Source organism: Rhamphochromis sp. 'chilingali' (genome assembly GCF_963969265.1).
Source record: "Rhamphochromis sp. 'chilingali' genome assembly, chromosome: 1".
Lineage (NCBI taxonomy): Eukaryota > Metazoa > Chordata > Actinopteri > Cichliformes > Cichlidae > Rhamphochromis > Rhamphochromis sp. 'chilingali'.
The window spans coordinates 71,495,710-71,520,684 of record NC_137929.1 but is presented as its reverse complement, the minus strand read 5'-3'; the positions used below and the strand labels follow the sequence as shown (position 1 = coordinate 71,520,684).

The 24,975-nt window shown below is 44.8% G+C and overlaps 1 protein-coding gene across 2 annotated transcripts in view; it reads left to right on the top strand.

Moving 5' to 3' along the window:
• The window catches only part of LOC308396102 (protein NLRC3-like), a 29,103-nt gene extending 7,461 nt beyond the window's left edge, over positions 1 to 21,642 (top strand). The window contains exons 5-9 of one of the 2 annotated variants that reach the window (XM_080881184.1): positions 12,223 to 14,026; positions 14,103 to 14,276; positions 14,733 to 14,900; positions 15,429 to 15,475; positions 20,143 to 21,642. In XM_080881184.1, the coding sequence (XP_080737310.1) occupies positions 12,223 to 14,026; positions 14,103 to 14,276; positions 14,733 to 14,900; positions 15,429 to 15,475; positions 20,143 to 20,684 (2,735 nt within the window). In that variant the 3' untranslated portion in view covers positions 20,685 to 21,642. The remainder of the gene's footprint in view (positions 1 to 12,222; positions 14,027 to 14,102; positions 14,277 to 14,732; positions 14,901 to 15,428; positions 15,476 to 20,142) is intronic. The other variant, XM_080881185.1, reaches the window with a different exon arrangement.
• Positions 21,643 to 24,975: the final 3,333 nt, after the last annotated feature.

Here is a 24,975-nt window from a genome sequence, read left to right as displayed (position 1 = left end):
CCGAGAAGACATCGTGAACGCTTCCTGGCCCTCCAGTGTAGATGTTAGTGAAACTGTTGGGAAGACAACGTTGGAGAAACGTGAACATTTTCTTTGTACTGCATAATCTGCAGATTCTGACAGAAATCTGCAGCTATCCTTTGAAGCAGCGCTCCTCTAAAACAGCAATAAGGATCATTATTAGGTTATTTACATTATTATGTAAATAACAAAATAACTTAAAGCAAAAACTGGGAAACGTAAAGTCCGAAGTCTTTATATTAAGGGCCATCAGTCAAACAATACTGTTTGCTCTGGGTCTAAACAGAGCGTGTTGTGTGTGATGTCTTCTTTTGCGCATGCGGCCGCTTTGAGCGTTCACACTAGAGCGCGTTTGCTGTCGCATTTTATTTGTAGTGTGAACAAGCAGACAAAAAAATCGGATTTGATCAAAAAATCCAAATTGAGCACTAAGACCTGCAGAGTGAACGTAGCCTTAGTGTAGGCAGTTACACAGTCGATTTAAATGTGAAGCAAACCCCTAAAATTTAACATAGGCAGTTTACAGAAAATCTGCTTAAGATTTAAACACGAAAACACATCAAAATCAACCTTTCTGCTTCAGTAATGAATTGTGCAAAATAATATTTATTAATAAATTAATTTACTAATGATTTTTTTTTATTATTTTATTCATTCAGACAGTAGTAGAGTAATTCATTATATGATCATTCAATGTAAAATTAAAAAAGAATAATTATAAAGCAACTATTTATCCATCCATATTATCAATTATTTATCCATCAATGACTACTTCAAATCAAAAATTGATTTTAAAAGAAATATCATTTCGAAAGTCACTTTTAAAATCCACAATAAATTCTCTGCTCCCCCTTCCGGGCAGTCTATCCTTCAAGCTCGGGTCCTCTACCAGAGTCCTGGGAGCTTGAGGGTCCTGCACAGCATCTTAGCTGTTCCTTGGACTGTGCTCTTCTGGACAGATTTTTTCAAATTAATTCAATTTTATTTATATAGCACCAAATGTATTATAGATACTGTTACGACCCGTCTAGGGCCAGGCCATAACATGAGCGAGGCACTCGCTTCCCCCCCAAGACCCAAGCAGCCACGAGAAACAAATCCGTTAGATATGAGGTGATTTATTTACAATGTGAATAAAGAGAACCAAAACGGGAGTGTCAACACTTCAGGGTGAGCCAAGGCCAAAACAATAAACAAAACAAACCTACACAGATCCCGCACCCCTGACCTTACCAAAACAAAGTCAAAAATAAAGACAGAGTCTGACCTCCTTAACTAACTCAAAACAGGAGAAAACGGGTGATCAAAAGAAACGGCAGCTCACCCCTACCCACTCCACTTCCACAACTTTCAAACGTACTGCAGCCAGCGGCTACCACAGGACTACTGCTGGGTCATGAGGAGAAACGCGAGGACCTCCCTCGCTGTAGCACTCAAGCCTCCTTTTAATGGGCGGGTCCTCCAGCTGGATCCAATCACGCCGGGGCAGTATATCCTGGCACAGCTAAATTAACATAGAAAAAACACAACACCTGCACAAACAAACACATGGACATACAAGTTCGTAACAACACAGAGAAAAACCCAACAATCAACAATCTCCAAGTTGTTCCTGGGATCTGCTGGAGCCACTCACCTAGCTCGGGAGTCACTGCACCTAGTGCTCCGATTACCACGGGGACCACCGTTACCTTCACCCTCCACATCCTCTCGAGCTCTTCTCTGAGCCCTTGGTATTTCTCCAGCTTCTCGTGTTCCTTCTTCCTGATATTGCTGTCATTCGGAACCGCTACATCGATCACTACGCCCGTCTTCTTCTGTTTGTCTACCATCACTATGTCCGGTTGGTTAGCCACCACCATTTTGTCCGTCTGTATCTGGAAGTCCCACAGGATCGTAGCTCGGTCATTCTCCACCACCCTTGGGGGCATCTCCCATTTTGACCTCGGGACTTCCAGGTTATACTCGGCACAGATGTTCCTGTACACTATGCCGGCCACTTGGTTATGGCGTTCCATGTATGCCCTGCCTGCTAGCATCTTGCACCCTGCTGTTATGTGCTGGATTGTCTCTGGGGCATCTTTACACAGCCTGCACCTGGGGTCTTGCCTGGCAACCTTCCGATTATAAGGCGAACGGCCAACTCTTGAGCCACGATCGCCCCAAAAGAATATCATCTGCATTCAATGCTATTTTATGGATTGTTCCACCCATTGTTATATCATGCACATCTTGATCCTGCTGAATGGTAGTTCAAGTGCTAGTGCAAAAAAGGAGGAGGGGCAGAGGAAAGTCTTGCCTCGTACCTCTTTGCAGTGGGAAGGCTGGTGATTGTACAACATGTGTAATAAGACAAGCTTCTGGGAGATCATAAATAGTTTTTATCCATCCAATAAAGTCCTAAGCCAAATCTTACTAATATGTAAAAAAGTATGTCCACTCGATTCTGTCACATGCCTTTTCGACATCTAAAGATTTGACATAGGCTTTATAATTTGTCTGATTTGAATGTTGTGTAGTATTTAACAATCGCCTGATATTTGTAGATGAAAATTGGTTTTAAATGAAACCTGTTTGATCAGGGTTTATAGGGTAAGGGCAGAATGCCCTCCAGTCTCGTCACTAATAGCTTAGAGCAGTGGTTTTCAAACTTTTTATGCTAGGCCCCTTTGTTTTACACCAAAATAAACCACCACCTACCCCCTCCCCGCGCCTTCAGGCACAAACACATCCTCCAGCCACTCACATCCCTATTTTGTTTTTAAACGCAACTCCATTGCAGTTTATTTCACACCTCAAACATTTAGTAGACAGACAAACAAACAAATAGAAGTAAACCGCAATAAATTACAGATAGCAAAAAAATAAACTACAAACTCTTTTACGCTACGTCCACACTTACACGGGTATTTTTGAAAATTGAGCTTTTTCCATGCGTTTGGACCTTTCGTCCACATGTAAATGGGGTTTCGAATAACCAAAAAAAGAGATTTTTGAAAACTCCTGTCAGGTTGGAGATTTTTGAAAACTCAGTTTTTGCGTTTAAGTGTGGATGAGGAATACAGAGTTCGTCACCCAACATTAAAAGTATGTGCCTTTTTTCACGTCACGTTATTGTTTACATGAGATGAATTTCTACAATGGCGGATAAAGACAAAATACTGTTAATCTGATTATCTTCAGGTTTTACATGCTTACATACACACACGCAGTTACTGTCACTCCATTAAGAAAGGTAGCGGTGTCATGGTGCAATTATTTTACATGTAGTTGTTTTTTTTCCTGTGTAATAATATTCAGCACTGCTGTGGTGGACCACTAAAGGGCTCCACTCACACCCAGTGTATAGGAAGTGTGTTCCTGTGTTTTGTGGCGCGATATGCCCAGTTGATGTTGGAGACTAATAAAGAAGGAGTGAGAACTGAGAGCTCTGTGTCGTTGATGCTTACCTCCATATTGGTGACCCCTGACTCGAGCATGCAACGGGCCGCAGATAACGCAGACTCCCCTATGGACCGGACCGGACCGCCGGACCTCCGCCTCCTGTTGCAGCTACGTTCGCTGTGGCGCTGAAACTGCTGGACTTTTGGCTCCATGACCCCCGTCATGGTTTGTACACGTGGAGGCTCAGTTTGCCCTTCGCGGCATCTCGGCTGACGACACGAAGTATCACCATGTGGTGGCCTCGCTCGACCCACTGGCCACCCGTCGCGCGATGACACTCCTCCGGGACCCACCCGCCCAAGGGAAATACACGCCCTCAAGGAGCTGCTTCTTCGGCGCTATGCCCTCTCCGACGCTGAACGAGCCGAAAAGCTCCTCAACCAGTCAGGCTTGGGTGGCGGTACCGCGCTCGAGCTCATGGAGAACATGCTATCGTTGCTTGGGCCGGATGACGGTGGTTTCCTCTTCACCCACCTCTTCCTCCGCCAACTACCGGCCACCGTGAGAGCTGTCCTCGCAAACTCCCCGCTTCTTCAGCCAGTGAAGGATTATCGCTCCCTGGCTGAAGAAGCGGATCGCATTCTCCTGGCTAGCCACACTTTCAACGTTCACGCCCTGACTACGGACCCGCCGGCGGCACCTTCCATGCCTCCACCTGCCTCCCCCGGAGCATCCGCCCCCTTGCTGACGACAGGGATTGCTACACGCCGGCACTGCGGAAAGAGCATCTGTTTCTACCATCAGCGTTTGGCGACAGAGTGCGTCGCTGCCTGCCGCCTTGCGCTTTCACGGCCCAGGGAAACGGACCCGCCAGCGCGCCGTAGCAGCCGCGACTGCTGGCAATAAAGAAAGCCTGCTCTTCATAGAGGACTCGCGCTCCGGGAGACGTTTTCTCGTGGACTCCGGCTCCCAGAAGAGCCTCCTTCCCCCTACCGCTGCCGACGGGCTAGCAGCGAACTGTGGGCCGCAGCTCATTGCAGCTAATGGCTCTCCCATCAAAACGTTTGGGGAAAGGTTGGTGACTGTTTGTTTTCATGGCCGGGATTTCCAGTGGAACTTTGTTGTTGCCGCTAGCTCTGTACCTATTTTAGCTGCTGATTTTCTGTGTGCTCATGGACTGCTTGTCGATGTTGCTAACAGACGTTTAATCGATGCTCTCTCGTTTTCTTCGTTACCCTGTTTTACTCGGGCCGCCGAGCCCCTGATTCGGGCTAATGTAGTGACCTCCGGGGATGCTTTTCAGCGTTTGCTTTTAGAGTTTCCATCGCTGTCTGTCCCTAATTTCTCTAGCACGGTAACGAAGCATGGGGTAGAGCATTATATTCCCACGGTCGGGCCACCGGTGTTCGCGCGCGCGTGCCGCCTCGACCCCGCGAGACTGTCCGTCGCTCGGGAAGAGTTTGCAGCCATGGAGCGCCTTGGCATTGTACAGCGTTCGAACAGTGCATGGGCCTCTCCGCTTCACATGGTGCCCAAATCGGATGGTCGGTGGCGGCCATGCGGAGATTTCCGCCGTTTAAATAATGCCACGGAGAATGACCGTTACCCCATCCCCCACATTCAGGATTTTTCTGCCAATCTCGCCGGAACGTTGATTTTTTCTAAAATTGACTTGGTGCAGGAGTATCTCCAAGTTCCCGTGTGCGCCGAAGACGTTCCTAAAACCGCTGTCATTACCCCCTTCGGCTTGTTCGAGTTTTTGCGCATGCCGTTTGGCCTGAAAGGTGCCGCCCAGACCTTTCAGCGGCTGATGGACTCCGTTTTGCGTGGGCTGCCGTTCGTTTTTGTTTATCAGGACGATATATTGGTGGCCAGCTGCTCAGCGAGCCAGCACGAGTCCCATCTGCGCCAGGTTTTCCAGCGTTTGGCAGCGCACGGCCTGATCATCAACCCTTCCAAGTGCCAGTTTGGGTTGCCTGTTCAGGATTTCCTTGGGCACCGGATTTCCGCTGAAGGTGTGGTTCCGTTGCCCGACAGAGTCCAGGCCGTTTCGGCTTTTCTGCGTCCCACGTCGGTTAAAGCGTTGCAAGAGTTCTTGGGGATGATAAACCTTTACAACCGCTTTCTCCCCAGAGCTGCTCACCTGCTACAGCCACTCGATGCTGCCTTAAAGGGTAAAACGGCCAAAGATCCGGTTGACTGGCTGCCGGAACGCGTCCATGCATTTTCCGCAGCCAAGTCTGCGCTGGCTGACGCCACCCTGCTGGCCCACCCACTTCCGTCGGCAGAGATCGCGTTGACCACCAACGCGTCCGACGTGGCAGTGGGTGGGGTGTTGGAACAGCGGGTTTTGGGTCTCTGGCAACCGCTCGCCTTTTTCAGTCGTACGCTCCGGGATGCTGAACGCAAGTACAGTGTTTTTGACAGGGAGTTGCTGGCCCTGCACCTCGCCACACGACATTTTCGTTTTTTCCTCGAGGGTCGCAACTTTACTGCGTACGTTGACCACAAACCTTTGACGTTTGCGATGTCCAAGGTCTCTGACCCATGGAGCACACGCCAGCAGCGCCAGTTGGCGGCCATTTCAGAGTTTACCACAGACATTCAGCATGTGGCTGATAAGTCCAATCACGTCGCTGACTGTCTCTCACGTGTGTTGGTTTCTCCGGTGTATGTCGGCGTCGACTACGCTGCCATGGCCGCCGAGCAACGTGCTGACCCGGACGTCCTTGCCCTTCAGTCAACAAAAACGGGTCTCGTCCTGGAGGACACCCCGGTGTGGGACGGCGGTCCGCATCATCTTTGCGACGTTTCCACTGTTCGCCCCCGCCCGGTGGTTCCCCTTTCATCGCGTCATCGTGTTTTTGACTCGGTGCATGCCCTCTCTCCTCCCGGCGTCCGGGCCTCGGTCAAGCTGGTCAGCGCCAGGTTTGTTTGGCCGGGCATTCGCAAGGCGGTGAAAGAATGGGTGGCGGTTTGTATCCCATGTCAACGCTCGAAAATCCACCGGCACACACAGGCACCCCTCGAACCTTTCCGTGTCCCGGGTAGGCGTTTTGATCACGTTCATGTGGACCTGGTTGTTCCCTTGCCGCAGTCACAGGGTTTCACGCACCTTTTGACTGTGGTGGACCGCACGACCAGGTGGCCGGAGGCGGTACCCCTGGTGTCCACGACGGCGGTGACGGTGGCTAGGGCATTTTTGTCAACGTGGGTTTCATGTTTCGGTCCCCCTGCTGACATTACCTCGGACAGGGGCCCCCAGTTTGTTTCTGAGCTTTGGTCGGCTATGGCTGACGGCCTGGGGGTCAAGGTCCACCGCACCACAGCATACCACCCGCAAGCTAATGGGATGTGCGAACGGTTTCACCGGTCACTTAAGGCCGCGCTCCGGGCTTCCTTAACAAGTGGGGACTGGGTCGATCGTCTTCCGTGGGTTTTGCTGGGATTGCGTAGCGCGGTTAAAGAAGACCTCGGGGTTTCCCCGGCTGAACTGGTCCTCGGCCAGCCTCTCCGGGTCCCCGGGGAATTCTTACCTGAGAGCCCTCCCCCATGTTTCGATACCTCTTTGTTGCCTTTTCGCCCCCCAAGAGACTCATTTCCTGTTCCTGGTCCTGTGCACCACTGCCTGCCTGACACTTTTGTTCCGAGTTCGTTGGACTCTGCTCGTTTCGTTTTCGTCAGGCACGATGCCCATAGGACTCCGCTGCGTCCACCATATGACGGGCCATACAGGGTTCTTAAACCAGGCAACAAACATTTCATTTTGGACTTTGGCGGTCGGCAGGAGGTTGTCTCTGTTGACAAACTTAAGCCTTCACATGTTATGCAGGAGGATCAGGTGGTCCCGGCCCAGGCCCCTCGCTGCGGCCGCCCACCTGCCACTGGGCTGATGGATTCTGTTTTTTCCCCCAGGAGCGACCCAAAATCAACGGAGTCCGAGTCGTCTGCAGCTTTTTCTGACCGCCAGTGCCAGCCTCGCTCCCGGGCTGGGTTGCCCTCTGTCAGTTCCCCACCCCCCCGGTTCAGCCGTTCCGGCCGTTTGCTTAAGCCCCGGGTCCTGGACTAGTTCTGCTGTGTGTTCGGGGGGGGGGGGGGGGGGGGGGGGCATGTGTGGTGGACCACTAGGGGGCTCCACTCACACCCAGTGTATAGGAAGTGTGTTCCTGTGTTTTGTGGCGCGATATGCCCAGTTGATGTTGGAGACTAATAAAGAAGGAGTGAGAACTGAGAGCTCTGTGTCGTTGATGCTTACCTCCACACTGCTATCAATACATTTTTCTAAAAAATGCCTCTCTGTGCAAAATGGGTTCAAAAACAAACAACTGTGGGATGTTGTTTGTCCGTGATTTGGACAGGTGGAACAAATTACAGCAGGATCAGCCTGATATTATTTGTATCCCACTGTAACTTTACTGTATAACATCTCCAAAATGCCAGGAGTAGTAAATAGTCATTACAAGAAGTGTTTGTGAACTAAACATCAAGAATGTGGGATACTGTTTGTCCATGATTTGTACAGCACACAGCAAATTGTGATGAATAAGGATAGCCACTCCTCTAGTTTTTCTTTTGCAAGATGAGTAGAGAACTTGACCAACTCAACTTCTCTTTAGTTGTGTGTGTTACAAATATAAATGTTACAAATCATTTAGAGGGGTTTCTGACAATAAAGCAATTTGGGGTTTTTCTTTTTTCAATGGTGAAAGAGTTTTTTGTCTTTTTACTGTCACGGCTCATGTGGCAAGTGGAATTTTAATAAAAGACCCAAGATGCGGGCAGCTTCCGAAGTGAGTGAACCTTCATTTTGACAGTGACAATACAAATAGCAGGGGAGAAGTCATGTCCAGAACGCAAGAAGAACTAAACTGGGAAAACTAACAGAAACAGACCTGAAAGAGAGTTGCAGGGAGACTTAGGGAAATGATGCAGGGAACCAATGCACACAGGTTGACGGAGGGCAATAACGCAGGCAAACCAGCAACAGGCAGGAGACACACAGGGCTTAAATACTCACAGGGGTAATCATGGGAGGGGAGACAGGAGGAGAACACACCTGGGAGAAATCAGAGCTGACGAGATACAGATGTAAAGCTGAGAACACTCACATGAGACAGACCTTCAGACTAAAACAGGAAACTCACAACAGACACAGAGAGAGATACAAAGGGTAGAGACACTGGAGGGAATCCAATAAACTAAACTAAACAACCTAGGAACTGTGGAATAAATCATGAACTAAGAAAATACATAAACAAGAAAACTAAGAACGCTGGGTTGTTTTGACCCAGGGCCACGACATTTACAGCATTATGCAGCCCTTTAACATTTAAGGAAATTATTTTAAGGTCCGTTATATCAACATAAAACATTTTTTATAACATGCTGTGTAAAACATCATTTCTGGGGTTCACAACTACACAAGGGCATATATATATATATTTCCATAAGAGAGAATGTAGGTGAGTTTACCTATGAAGCGTCTTGAGGCGACTTTTGTTGTGATTTGGCGCTATATAAATAAAATTGAATTGAATTGAAGTTTAGTTAAATTATGAAAACAAAAAACAAAGAGAAAGAAAAGAAAAAAATAGGCAACAAAAACAAAAACCTTACATAACAAGAAAAAAAGAAAACAAAAGCAACTCCTAATAACCCCTTACCCATATGGAAAATAAATAGAAAAACCTTATCAAAGACTTGCATAAGATTTGGCTTACCTCATATAGTAAATCATATAAGGCTTATATGATTTACTCATGAAAGTGGCCACTTTCTCATTACTTTCATATATTGTGTCATGGCTCGCTGTGTGGCAGGCAGGATGAGGACCCAAAATGCAAACTCACGGACTCAGGGGATAAACTCAAAATCACAGCTTTAATGCTGGAAGGCAGATCACAGGAAATACAAAACTTAAACTGGGAACAATAAACTAACACTCGCAGAGAGACACAGGGAAATCCACGCAGCATGAGGGAGAACGCAACACAGAACTGAGGGAGACGCAGACAGAAATACACCGAGGGTTAACGAGGGAAGTGGGAGCACATGGGGAACACAGGTGACACTGATAATCATAACGAGACAGGGCGGGGTGAACATAACATGACGTATACAGGTGCGGGAGTCCCAAAGTAAAACAGGAAGTACACGGGGGTTCAGACAGGAGGGGAGAGAGAGCACAGGGAGAACATAGACATAACGGGCAGGGGAAACATGGAATAAACACAACGAGAGATGAGGGCTGATAAATACACAGGGGGGCACACAGGGGGTAAGAGTCACGAAGGGAAAACACTTAGGGAACACCACAACAGGACACCTCAGAAAACATGGCCTAAATAAGGAACGAAATACAAAAGATACAAGAAACTAAGAATACTGGGCCAACATGGCCCAGGACCATGACATATTGTTTTAGTAAGTATCCAAAACATACAAGTTTCATTTATATAATTTTTCAAGGGATCTTATATCTGTCACGATCCTGGGTCTTATGACCCAGTGTTTTGAGTTTTAGTTCTTTTGATGTTCATATGTTTAAGCTTTTTAGGTTTCCTATATTCATTTGCTTACTTGTGTTTTCAACCCCTGTGAAGTCTCCCTTGCCCTTCGTGTGTTTCATGTCTGTTGTCTTATGTTGTCATGTCTGCCTCTCGTTCCCAGTTTTATTTTGAAGAGATCTGGTGTTTTTATATTATGGATTATGTTTTGAGTCCTTTGTTGTACCGTTTCTTGTTTCCCTAGATTTCAGTTATGGTTATCATTGGTTCAGTTCTTTGGCTTTGTCATATGGCTTCCCTGTGTTCCATGTTATGTCCACTGTGATGTTTTTGTACCATGTTTCAGGCTCCTATATTCTGTCTCCCCAGTTGCTGTTAAGTTTGCATGTTTAGAATTCAGTCAGTGTGTTTCCTGTTTTACTTTGAAGGTCCATGCCTCATGTGAGTGTTTCTAGTTTTGCTTCCCTTGTCTCGTCCAGCCTGATTACTCCCAGCTGTGCTCTCCTTCTGTGTCTCATTCTCTCGTTACCCCTCTGTGTATTTAAGCCCTATGTTTCTCTTTGTCAGTGTCGTAGTCTCCCTCATGGCTGTGTTTCCGTTTATCCATGCCCCAGTTTAGTTTTGTTATATTTTTGTGCCATTCTGCAATAAAGCAGCTTTTTGAGTTTTATTCCTGTGTAGTGAGTTTTGCATTTGGGTCCTTCTCTTGCCTGTACACAGCCAAAACATGACAATATCGGTTTTCACTCTTGTATGCTTTTCATACAAGTTTCACACAAGACAGATACAAACTTTATAAGATTTATATATATATTTTCCATATTGGTACCCTCCCCAAATAGGCCGATGCTACAATCAATAGGAAAGGGAAAAAAACTGGGTCTTGTGAAACCGAGCTAGAGTCACTGACAGGTAAAAAGAGAAGAAAAAGAAACCCTAAAGAACAAAAATTCCCCTCCATACTCCCTTCTGCCAGAGGAAAAAAAGCCAACCTCAATATTGAAATGTATATCTAACTTTAACTCATTTTATGTGCGATTGTGGCTCAAGAGTTGGGAGTTCGCCTTGTAATCGGAAGGTTGCCGGTTCGAGCCCTGGACAGTCTCGGAAGTTGTGTGTCTTGTGCAAGACACTTCACCCGTTGACTACTGGTGGTGGTCAGAGGGCCCGGTGGCGCCAGTGTCCTCGCCTCTTTCAGTGCGCCCCATGGTGACTGTGGCTACAACGTAGCTTGCCATCACCAGTGTGTGGATAACTGGATGTGTAAAGTGCTTTGGGATCCTTAGGACTAGGAGAGCGCTATACAAATACAAGCCATTTACCATTTAAGTGCATAGTAATTGCAAAAAAGCAATTACCTACAAAAAAATTGAAAATTGTTTTTATTTTTTTAACATATATTTGTAGTTAGAGAAATTTAAGAGGTTTATTCCTCAAAACTGTAAGTACAAAAAAGTTGCACAAATTGTTTTCCCATCACAGGCAATTTATTTTGAGTGTCTTTATAGTTTTATTTTTGAAATACACCAATTTTTATGCACTGCAGGAAAAACGAAAATAAATATTACAATGCAAATTTGCGAAAAAAGCAGCATATGCATCAAAATAAACTATTTCCAGCAGTGCAATATGAGTCCTCAGCATCCCAGAAACGATACAGAAAGTCATAAAGTCAAACATAACTTTTAAAAACACCAGTATAGGCTTATAAGGCCCTGATGGTAAAAAACTACATTTCCGCAAAATGATGTTACTTCCTGTTTCGGGCAGGTCATGGCGGACATGCGATAGTTCACGATGATGGACATAGGAAGTGTTACGAACAGCTGATCGGATCGGCAAAGCGTGTTTCTGGAATATTATGTTTTTGTTGTTGCAAAGTGGTTTTTATGCAATTTTTTCAAAGCTATATATGGGAGGTAATCGTGACCTAGGAGTCGCTGATGGCATAAGATGGAAGTACAACTCCTCCGGTTTCATATGCAGAAAAAAGTTATTGCGCTAGCTTACGGGGTTGCAGTTCTACCGGGATTTAAAAATAGTTACGCAAAACGGAGCGCTCCGGCCAGCTTTAAAGGGTTAACAGGGCCGTTGACCCATTATTAATCATTTGCCTCACCACATGACCCAAAGTGCGAAAAAGGGTTTGGGTCATCATCAACAGATGTTTTGGGTGAAATCTTTGGGAGGCATTGCCTCACCCTGTCATGTGACCATCGTCATTAGTGAGGCGAGTTACTGAACTAACATTGTCATACTCACTAGGTTTGCTTTTGCCCCCCCCCCCCCCCCCCCCCCCCCCCCCGCCAAGACTGTCTTTTACAGTGTCATCTGTGTCTAAAGCGTAAGCTCAGAGAGAAGTTCCAAATTGCCTTGGAGGGAAGTGTCAGAGCTGAAAATCCAACCCAAGTCCCACTGAATCAGATCTACACAGAGCTCTACATCACAGAGGGAGGGACTGCAGAGGTCAATGATGAACATGAGGTCGGACAGATTGAAACAGCATCCAGGAAATCACACAGACCAGAAACAACAATCAGACAAGAAGACATCTTTAAAGGCTCACCACAAAGAATTAAACAAATCAGAACAGTGCTGACAATGGGAGTAGCTGGCATTGGGAAAACAGTCTTAACACAGAAATACACCCTGGACTGGGCTGAAGACAAAGCTAACCAGGACATCAAGTTTTTATTTCCATTCACTTTCAGAGAGCTGAATGTGCTGAAAGAGGAAAAGTTCAGCTTGGTGGGACTTGTTCATCACTTCTTTACTGAAACCAAAGAAGCAGGAATCTGCAGCTTTGAAGACGTCCAGGTTGTGTTCATCTTTGATGGTCTGGATGAGTGTCGACTTCCTCTGGACTTCCAGAAAACTAAAAACCTAATTGACCCTAGAGAGTCCACCTCAGTGGATGCGCTGCTGATAAACCTCATCAGGGGGAAACTGCTTCCCTCTGCTCGCCTCTGGATAACCACACGACCTGCAGCAGCCAATCAGATCCCTCCTGACTGTGTTGACATGGTGACAAAGGTCAGAGGGTTCACTGACCCACAGAAGGAGGAGTACTTCAGGAAGAGATTCAGAGATGAGGAGCAGGCCAGCAGGATCATCTCCCACATCAAGACATCACGAAGCCTCCACATCATGTGCCACATCCCAGTCTTCTGCTGGATCACTGCTACAGTTCTGGAGGATGTGCTGGAAACCAGAGAGGGAGGACAGCTGCCCAAGACCCTGACTGAGATGTACATCCACTTCCTGGTGGTTCAGGCCAAAGTGAAGAAGGTCAAGTATGATGGAGGAGATGAGACAGATCCACACTGGAGTCCAGAGAGCAGGAAGATGATGGAGTCTCTGGGAAAACTGGCTTTTGATCAGCTGCAGAAAGGAAACCTGATCTTCTATGAATCAGACCTGACAGAGTGTGGCATCGATATCAGAGCAGCCTCAGTGTACTCAGGAGTGTTCACACAGATCTTTAAAGAGGAGAGAGGACTGTATCAGGACAAGGTGTTCTGCTTCATCCATCTGAGTGTTCAGGAGTTTCTGGCTGCTCTTCATGTCCATCTGACCTTCATCAACTCTCGACTCAATCTGATGCAAGAACAACAAACAACACCCATTAAGTGTGATACCAGAGAAGAACTAGAAGAGACACTTGTCACCCAGAGTGCTGTGAACAAGGCCTTACAGAGTCCAAATGGACACCTGGACTTGTTCCTCCGCTTCCTCCTGGGTCTTTCACTGCAGAGTAATCAGACTCTCCTACGAGGTCTGCTGACACAGACAGGAAGTATCTCACAGACCAACCAGGAAACAGCCCAGTACATCAAGGAGAAGCTCAATGACAATCTGTCTGCAGAGAAGAGCATCAATCTGATCCACTGTCTGAATGAACTGAATGATCGTTCTCTAGTGGAGGAGATCCAACAGTCCCTGAGATCAGGAAGCCTCTCCACAGATAAACTGTCTCCTGCTCAGTGGTCAGCTCTGGTCTTCATCTTACTGTCATCAGAAAAAGATCTGGATGTGTTTAAACTGAAGAAATACTCTGCTTCAGAGGAGGCTCTTCTGAGGCTGCTGCCAGTGGTCAAAGCCTCAAACAAGGCTCTGTAAGTACACTGATAGCTGGACTTTTACATTATTCAAATTATTTCTAGATTTATAAATGTATTATTGTCTCTTCAGACTGAGTGACTGTAACCTCACAGAGAGAAGCTGTGAAGCTCTTTCCTCAGTTCTCAGCTGCCACACCTGTAGTTTGCAAAAATTGGACCTGAACAACAATGATCTGCAAGATTCAGGAATTACTCTTCTGTCTGTTGGACTGGAGAGTCCACATTGCAAACTGGAAACTCTCAGGTATGGTATATATATATATATATATATATATATATATATATATATATATATATATATATATATGTGTGTGTGTGTGTGTGTGTGTGTGTGTGTGTGTGTGTGTGTGTGTGTGTGTGTGTGTATATGTATATAGATAAATAGATAGATGGTTTTTGTTTCATTTTTTACATTGGAGCTGACGAATATTTTTGACTAAGGAAGAAAATATGAAACATGGTTTGGTCCTTTATTGCATCTTTAGTGTGTTAACATATTATGTTTATTGAAATGTGAAGCCATTTAAGCTAATCTACCACAGTTGTACTATATAGGTTATATTTTGGTAACTGTTTATATTTCATCAGATTTAAAATGCAGGTCTATGTCCATTTAATAAAATCTATGTTACTTGTGTGCAGCTTCATTGTGGATGTTTAACTATTACATTTCTTTCTCTTATTCAATAACTTTTCTAAGGCTGAGTGGCTGTAACCTCTCGGAGAGAAGCTGTGGAGCTCTGATCAGAGTTATTCAATCAACTAATCTCAGGGAGATGGATCTGGGTAACAATAACCTGCAGGATTCAGGAGAAATTCTACTGTCAGCTGCATTGAAGAGTCCATGCTGTAAACTGGAGTCTCTTAGGTTAAGATCAATCAGACTATATCAAATTAACATATTTTAAACAGGGAGAAAGATCAAATCTGTATCTGTCTTTATACTTTGGCCAAAAACTTGTTGGACAGACATCAAACCTCAAACATGCTTGAAATGTCAAGGGTCAAGACTTTAACAAAATTATAGCATTAACATTTGAGAATGAGAATTTTTGAAAAGCAGGAGAATATTAAAAAAAATACAGGAAAGTAGCTGATACCTCAGCTACACATAGAAATCCAGTCTGACTGAGTTTAAATACAGACATTTACAATAGATATGTTATCATTTTAAAGTCCTCAGATAATGGCTCACTTTACAATCATAAATGATCTCTTCAGTCAAGTTTGAGAATGGAAACCCCCACTGAGCACTGAAAACCAATGCTAATAACAAGCATCCATGGATGAAAAAGCTGACGAAAAGCTTATTAGTAAAATGTTTTAGATTTAGTAACTCAACCCTCTGTCTTTCAATTCATTTTGTGCTTACATCCTTCCCCTCAATTCATTTTAGATTTGATCCTGGTGGAGTCCGATGGCTGAGGAAAGGTCTGATAAAGTGTAAGTATATTTAAATAAACAGTTTCTAAAACTCCCAAAAGGTTGATTCTATTCATCTGGACGTGGCATTTTCCGTGGGAGAAACGTCTTGTCACTCATCCAAGTGACTTCTTCAGTCTCAGCTGACTGCAGGTTTTCCCAATCTTATAAACAGGACATTTGCATAATGACTGAAACCAGCCCACTGAAGGAAAAAGGGCGACCATGGCTCAGGGGGTTGGGAATCTCATCTGTAACCGAAAGGTTGCCGGTTCGATCCCATTGCTCCCTCTGTCCCGGCCGTTGTGTTCTTGGGCAAGACACTTTACCCTGCCGCCTACTGGTGTTGGCCAGAGGGGCCGATGGCGTGATATGGCAGCCTCGCTTCTGCCAGTCTGCCCCAGGGCAGCTGTGGCTACAACTATGGTTTGCCTGCACCAGTGTGTGAATGTGAGAGTAAAGAACTTTGGGTGCCTAGAAATGCAATCCATTATTATTATAACAATGGGCTAGGAGCTCAGTGCTTGATCATTAATATGCAACTTGTCATGACCATTGATCAACAACCACTTATCAAAGCCCACTGATCAAAGCCCTCTGATCAATGGCCATGAGTCCCATTCACAGAGAGTTGGGGAATGGCTGCAATCACAGCATTGTAAGATGGTGACAGATGGACCCTTAGGCCCCCTCCTTGATTCAGAGATGGTCTTTCCCCTTTGACGTAAATGGCCTCCTTGACTTCGCGCTCAAACCAGCGCTCCTCCCTGTCCAGGATGTTACATCCTCATCATTGATAGAGCGTCCACTGGCCTGTAGGTGTAAATAGACTGCAGAGTCTTGGCCTGACAAGGTAGCTCTTCTGTGTTGTGCCATCCTCTTCGCCAAAGGTTGTTTGGTTTCCCTGATGTATAAATCGCTCAAACATAAAGAGACACTAAATCTCTTGTTAAAAACTTCCAAAAACTCTCTGGAGATGTTCTGAACGGATACATGAACCTCATCAACTATCCCACCTCAACAAATCTATGTGACTACGTGAGTCCAAATATGGTTAAACAAAAAGTCAATTTGGTGATTCAAATCCTAATTTCTTTCATCACCAAAATCAATCATTAACATGGATGGCTACCACTTTGTTCAGTACCACGTCAAACCCTTTGAAAGATACTGGGTTGAGTCGTGGCAAGAATTCAGAATGAATGGTCCTCTCATGAAGGACAAATTAAAGGGCCTAATTATTTATTTCCTATTCTTTTAACTAATTTGATGAATAACTTTATGCAACAACACTTTGGACTGAAGATATTAAACCTCTTCTCAACTTCTTGATTGGTAGATATACCTGTGCTTAACATCATGTTCTACTATGTTATGGACAGATTCTATGGATAATGTCATGGCTACTGAACGGACCCACGCGCAGACAGTTCTTTCAAGGAAACAAAAAAGGGGATTTATTTACAATAGGGATCACCTTAGTGCAAAATATATGTACAGTGAGTTGGGAGGGGGTCCAGGGCTCCAGGGAGAGAAGGGGGGGGGAATCCACACACACGCTTCCTCTTCCACTCAGTCACCGCCACCGCTCCTCCGCACACACGCACTCCTCTTCAGCCGCACTCGCTCCAACACTCCACACACTGCCCCACTTGGACAGGTCCGGTGATTCGGTCCAGAATCTACAGACAGAAGGTCAAGGTTAGTTCCACAACATAAAACACGTGTAAGCGGTTCTTCTTTGAATATGCCGTGAGCACGAACTCAGGTGGTTCGACGTTCCAGCGGCGAGCTGCTCTGTGCCACTGCCTTAAATAGCAGCTGGGGAAATCAGCCAGATCAGCCGCAGGTGGACACCATCCACAGGGGTGCGTGGGCCAAGAGTGAGAGCCCGTAATGAGCTCCACCCAGGCAGAGAGGAGGAGGAGAGACAAAAAACTAAAACTAACAACAACAAAACCTGTAGCCAGCGTGGGCCAACCAGAGAGACACGGGGACCGTGACAGATAAGCTATACACCTAGAGGTGCTTCTTTGAGCGTTTGTGAACAATATGTATGTAAAATGTAAAAAATTTTTAACTTTACTGCAAACTTCTGTGGCCTTTATGTTAGGGAATCTAGCCTTTTGGATCTCCAAAAGTTGAATCTGTTCATCTGGACATAGCGTTTTGTGGGAGAAACGTTTTGTCACTCATCCAAGTGACATCTTCAGTCTCGGCTGACTGCAGGTTTCAATCTTATAAACAGGACATTTGCATAATGACTGAAACCAGCCCACTGAAGGAACAATGGGCTGGGAGGTCAGTTCCTTAATTATAATTATGCAAATTCTTTTGACCATTGATCAACAATCACCGACCAAAACCCACTGATCAAAGACCACTGATCAATGGCCATGAGTACTGTTAGGGTTCAGATATTAAGGAGGGCTATAGGAGGAATACAAACAACAACACTGGTCTGGCCGGGTTAAGTCAAACAATGATTTTTAATGAAACACACGTGTGGGAGATGAACACTGTACGCAGACAGCATCAATCTCTAGCTGGTGGAGGGTTACTCAAGCTCTTATAGCCTCTAGTCAAAATCAAATCAAATCAAATCACTTTTATTGTCACATCACATGTGCAGGTACATTGGTACAGCACATGTGAGTGAAATTCTTGTGTGCGAGCTTCAACAGAGTTGTGCAAAATACAAAAATGTAAACAAGCAAAATACAAGTATGGCTACATCTGAACTAATAAATATATGTACAATATATAATAGTATATGCATTTCTGAATGTGTATACTAAATATTTTTCTACGTGTGTGTGTGTGTGTACACATATTTTACAAATTAAATAGAGTAAACAATAAGTAGAATATTTAAAATAAATAAAATAAAATATACAGAGTGAGACATGTGCAAAACAGTGGCATTACTGTACAGTATGTAGTGCATAATGTTGAAGTTCCAGTAGTGAAGCTGAGGTGTCTATGACGTGTTCAGCAGTCTGATGGCCTGATGGAAGAAGCTGTCTCTCAGTCTGCTGGTACGGGACCGGATGCTGCAGAACCTCCTTCCTGATGGAAGTAGTCTGAACAGTTTATGGCTGGGGTGACTGGAGTCCTTGATGATCCTCCCCGCTTTCCTCAGGCAGCGCTTCCTGTAGATGTCTTGGAGGGAGGGAAGCTCACCTCCAATTATCCGTTCAGAGCACCGCACTACTCGCTGGAGAGCTTTGCAGTTGTAGGCGGTGCTGTTGCCATACCAGGTGGTGATGCATCCAGTGAGGATGCTCTCAATGGCACAGTGATAGAAGGTCCTGAGGATGCGGGGGCTCATGCCGAATCTTTTCAGTCTCCTGAGAAAGAAGAGGCGCTGCTGCGCCTTCTTCACTGTTTTGTTTGTGTGTACTGACCACGTAAGATCCTCAGCCAGATGTACTCCAAGGAACCGGAAGCTGCTCACTCTCTCCACAGCAGCGCCGTTGATGGTGATGGGGGTGTGTACTTCTCTGCACCTCCGGAAGTCCACTATCAACTCCTTTGTCTTTGCGACGTTGAGGGTGAGATGGTTGTCTTGACACCAGTGGGTCAGGGCGCTGACCTCCTCCCTGTAAGATGTCTCATCACTGTGGCCCCCACCTAGTCGTAAAAACTAGGTAACTCCTAGCGAGCCTGACTTATGGCCTTGGCTGCTCCCTATTTTGTCTGCCTTCATCAACGGTGGGAGAGAAGCTCCTGTGCTCTCTGTGTCCTCTACTATCAGAACAGCAAGGCCCTGACTCTCTGAAAACAGTATTTCCTATAACTCAGCAGTATAATGCATCATAAAACAATATCATTCATTCACACTAAATCAGCAGTCTAATGTAATACAAATCAGTTTAATACCTTTAATAGTTATCACCTTCTTCTAATTCAGGAGAATAATGCAAACTAAAACTACATAATTCACAATCATTAATCAGGGGTATAACATGGCATAAGATAATATTATAATCCCACAGCCATTCCCCAACAGAGAGTTGGGGAATGGCTGCAATCACAGCATTGTAAGATGGTGACAGATGTACCCTTAGGCCCCCTCCTCGATTCAGAGATGGTCTTTCCCCTTTCATGTAAATGGCCTCTTTGACTTCGCGCTCAAACCAGCGTTCCTCCCTGTCCAGGATGTTACATCCTCATCATTGAAAGAGTGTCCACTGGCCTGTAGGTGTGAATAGACTGCAGAGTCCTGGCCTGACGAGGTGGCTCTTCTGTGTTGTGCTATCCTCTTCGCTAAAGGTTGTTTGGTTTCCCCGATGTAAAAATCCTGGCAATTCTCCTGCACTTAACCGCGTACACTATGTTACTCTGTTTGTTTCAGTGGGCTGGTTTCAGTCATTATGCAAATCTACTGTTTATAAGATTGGGGAAACCTGCAGTCAGCTGAGACTGAAGAAGTCACTTGTATGAGTGACGAAATGTTTCTCCCACAAAACGCTACGTCCAGATGAACAGATTCAACTTTTGTAGATTTACTTTCCTGGATGATTGAGCGTGCATCTAGCCTTTTGGATTTAATTCTTTTTGATACACCCTGTATTTGGACTGTGTATTTTCTACTATAACTTTGTTTCATTGTTATTTCATGAATGATTGTTTGTTAATATAAATGAACATTTTTATGCTTTCATTTTGTTTGTTCTCTCTATCAGATTCCTGTCCACTCACTATTGATTCAGACACAGTACACAGTAGGATCAGGCTGTCTGACAACAACAATGAGGCTATGTATGTTATGGAGGATCAGTCATATCCTGATCATCCAGACAGATTTGACCGATATCCTCAGCTGCTGTGTAGAAATGGTCTGACTGGTCGCTGTTACTGGGAGGTCGAGTGGAAAGGAAGGGTTCATATATCATTGAGTAACAGAAGCATCGGAAGGAAAGGAGGCAGTGACGACTGTGTATTTGGAGAAAATCAACAGTCCTGGAGTCTTTTCTACTATGATGGTGGTTACTCAGTCTGTCACAGAAAAGAAGAAACATCCATCACCACCACCATCCTCTCCTCCACTGCCTCTAACAGAGTAGCAGTGTATGTGGACTGTCCTGCTGGCACTCTGTCCTTCAACAGAGTCTCCTCTGACACTCTGATCCACCTCCACACCTTCAACACCACATTCACTCAAACTCTTTATCCTGGTTTTGGACTCTGGTCTCCTGGTTCCTCAGTGTCTCTATGTTCTCTATAGGCGTAAGAAGGTCTCCTTGGTCAGAGAAATCATCATTTTTATTCGTTCTGCCTTCAAAACATGTTGGGAACATATACTGTCTTTTCACAGTGGTTAGAGTGTACAGGGTAGCTATTCAGAGAAGACAGAACATGGAGGCTGTGGAGATTAGGAAATTATTTTACTGTTACTATTCATAACCATTATCATTACTATTGCATTACTTATCATTTATCATTATCATTTCATCGAAGCATTTATTGAAGCTGTTGATGTTACATTAAAGTCTGTATTTCAGCTGTTAGCTTAATTAGATAACAATCTTTCATTGCAGGTGCAACTGTAATCATGTTATACACATTGCATTTTTGTGCTAATTAAAGAGTTGAAGCTCGGTCAGTTAATTGATGATGGTCTGAAGCTTCGGGCAGCGCGACGTCTGGCCGATCTATTGAGTAATTTAAGGTGACCCAACCTATGAGAGGATTGCATACATGCTTACAATACACTACATATAACCTGTAAACAGAATAGAGGCCTGTGTGCACTCAGCAGCCTGCTGCATTGGAGTTTTCCTGGTAACAGATGACTCAGAATAAGTCAGGAAGTATGCTTCTAAAATGTCTTTGTTTGTCGAGTGAGGTCATGCACTGAGGTCAGCATTTCTTTTAAGCAAAAAAAAAAAAAATGTGTTCATGTTCAAACACATTCTGGTATCTGAATCTACACACCAGGTGCAGTTCAGTCAAGCTGACAGTTGCATGTAGGCCAAAAAGAGCCTCATGATATTTGACTGTCAGTACATCAAGGGTTAAATCCAAGAAGCCGAAAGCTGTAATACATGTGGGTGCGTTCAATTCAACTGTACACTCCTCTGCTGCTCATTCAGGTGTGGCAGACACTGATAGGACTGATAGAGCAGAATAGGAACTGAGCTGGGGGTTTTTTCACTTTAGACAAAGTAAATCTGACACCTTTGAAATCCCTGAAATATGAATAAAACAGTTTCTAAGTCAAAGTCCTGATATGCATTAATCTTTGTTGGTAATCACTAGGGATGGGTATCGTTTAGGTTTTATCCAATACCGGTGCCAAATCGGTACTTTTGAAACGGTGCCGGTGCTTAAACGATGCTCAAACCGGTGCTTAAAGAACGGAGAACACAAAATTGGTCCAAAAACCTCTCATGTTCAGCTGTTTTTTGTAAAAGGATAACAATGTTAGCCTTTTCTGCAGCTATGGGGCATATATGGCATCACTCTTGGCTGGAAGCAGTGCTTAAACAATGGAAAAAACACAAACTTTGTCCAAAAACCTCTCATGTTTAACTGTTTTCCACTTTTTCTTTGGTCATTTTAGCCTTTTTGTCCAGGGTGAAGGGAGCATCTGCCATCAAACAAGAAGACAGCCGCATGTAGCTATGATGATGTTTGCTAGTTCACCTTACATGCATTAATGTAATAACGTGGTTAGCCTACTCAACGTAAATTACACACGAACAACATTAAGCTACTCGCCCAGAGAAGAACGGCTGCTGCATCATCATCCTCATCATTTCTGCTACACTGGCAGGGCTACGGGCCAGGACTCTCCTCTTCGTGTTTTTGGGGGATGTTGCATAACAGGCAACCCACCCGCAGTAGATTTGCTCGGTGTTACGTCTGGCAGCAAGCTATCAAATACGGCGCATTTCTGGGCTTTTAAAAAAACGCTATGCGTCGCCAGGTGTTTCATCGGATTCTTGGTGTTACCTCCTTTGACAGTATCACAGTATCAGCTTAAAGCACTTGTTGCTGCTGAGTTTGCATCTTTTGCTGTGAAGTACAGCCAGACTTTGACCGCTTCGCCTTTTTTTTAATCTGTAGCTCTGCTCTAACAGAACGTACGTACCTGGACCTGCCTACTATCCTCGGAAACGTAAAATGATTGGCTAGAAGTGTATCACAGATCAGGGAAAAAAAGCACCGAAATAAAGCACCGAAATGTGCGCTGCTTTTCTGTCTGGTTACTACCGTTTATGTCAGAACCGGTGCCATCATGGCACCGGACACCGGTACCCATCCCTAGTAATCACTGGTATTGTTACACCAGTGGTAACAGGAGTGCTGCTGGCTGAAACTATGCTGTAGGCAGGTACCTGTTTGTCTAGTCTGAAAACTTCAGTGGAAGACTAAAAACAGGAAACATCATCACATCAATCATCGTCACACAAAGCAGTTTTGTGAGATAAAAGATGAATGGTAAAGATAATGACTTTAGTGAGCAGACCAGGATCAACCTGTTCAGACTTGATTGTGTTTGACTGTCTCATTTTATACCTTTACCTCTGTGGCCTCATTTCATTATTTGCACTTTTTATTCAAACTTGTTGACCAGTTCGAGTAAAGAGACTGATCAATATCAATAGTTAAAATTTAAAGGATAAGAAAATCAGTGAAGAATATCAAAAAAAGAAACATAAATATTCATTTTAATAATTCTGGATACCGTAAGAAGATGGTGCCGGGTGTCATGGCACGCCATCTCTCGGTTCTGCAATATTTATGTTTTGTGTTCTTAGTGGTGTCCCTGCTAGTTTTAAAAACCCACTGTTTGTTGGCGTATGAGCGACAGACGCTGCTTAACCGTGACTCACTGCTGAAGTTTCCCAGCGTTAGTGAGCGATGTGGAGGACTCCCGCCGCCTCTGGCGTCGGTACTGGGGGAACGGCATCGCCGTGATCCCCCCTGGAATCCTTCGAAACGGAAGCGCTGGAGAAGTGGACAAATGCACGGAACGCGCTCTGAGAAGCATGTTTGGGTCAGAACTCGGATGCAACGGGTCCTTACCATCGGTGACCGTGGCTGTTTAGGACTTTATTTTGGCCTCAAACAGCGCTGCCTTCTTCCTGTTTACCCTACATCATCGGAGCACACTCACCCGAGGCTGCTTTATTGGTCGCCATGCCGACGGGATATGAGGGGAGGTGGAGCAAATATAAACAACCTACAAATACTGCCTGCTACCACGGATGGACAGAGAGTTAACTTAGCTCTCTTAAATGCAAGATCTGTATCAAATAAAACTCATGTTCTTTGGGACTTTTTTGATACTCATAAGCTGGACGTCATGCTCCTAACCGAGACATGGCTGCGCGTTGGTGAAGTGGCACCCTTGCTGGAACTTTGCCCCTCCGATGCCAGCTTTTTCAGCTCCCCCAGGTTGTCTGGGAGTGGAGGCGGGGTAGCCTCTATCATCAAAGACTGTTTTAAATGCAAACAGATACAAAGTCCTGGTGTTTTTACCTCATTTGAGTCCCAACTCCTGACTTTAAGCTGTCCTGTGGTTCTAATTATAGTCACCTATCGTCCACCTAAATATAATGACTTGTTTATTTCGGAATTTTCAGGCTCTTTGACATGTTTTATCGTTTACTATGAAAGGATTCTTATAGTGGGGGACTTTAATATTCATCTGTGTTGTGAGGATAAACCCCTGGTCAAAGATTTCTTAAATGTAATTGATTCCTTAAACTTCACACAATTTGTGTCTGGGCCAACACGTAAGGGCCACACCGTAGACCTTGTCTTGGGTTATGGACTGAATGTATCAATGACTCAAAATTGTGTTTTACCTATCTTAGACCACTCAGCAATTTTATTTGATATTTTAATCCCTAAATCTCCAGCTTCTGAGAGGGGAAGATTGCTTATTATTATTAGCCCTGAAGCATTGCTTGGAGTTAAATGACATCTACCTGATGTGTTGGACCCTATTTTTACCCAGGAGTTATGTGTGGACACCTTGACTGCGAACCTTAATAATACACTTCTTGAACTACTGGACTCTGTTGCTCCCGTAAAGAAGTTGAAATGTCAAAAAAGGAACCCTATGCCTTGGCTAAATGAGGAACTCTTGAACTTGAGAAGAAATTGTAGAAAAGCAGAGCATCACTGGAGATCTTCCAGACTAGAAGTATTTCTCCAGGCTTGGAAGGACTCACTGTCTTCTTTTCAATCAGCGATGTCGGCAGCAAAAGCAAATTATTTCTCAAATCTCATCATGAGTCATAAACATAAGTCAAAATTCTTATTCAACACAGTGTCACAACTTACAGAGAGTAAGTCAACTCTCTGCTGTTCTAATTTGATAGCTCATGACTTTCTTACGTTTTTCAGAGACAGGAAGCACTTAGGAATCAGATTACTCCCTCCTAAAGCTTTTCTTTAGACTACTCGGCTGCTTTGCCTGTTGGTGCTGATAAACTATTTTCTGACTTCGAGGTTATTTCTCTGTCTGGATTAACTAAGGTTGTAAAAGCAGCTCGATGTAC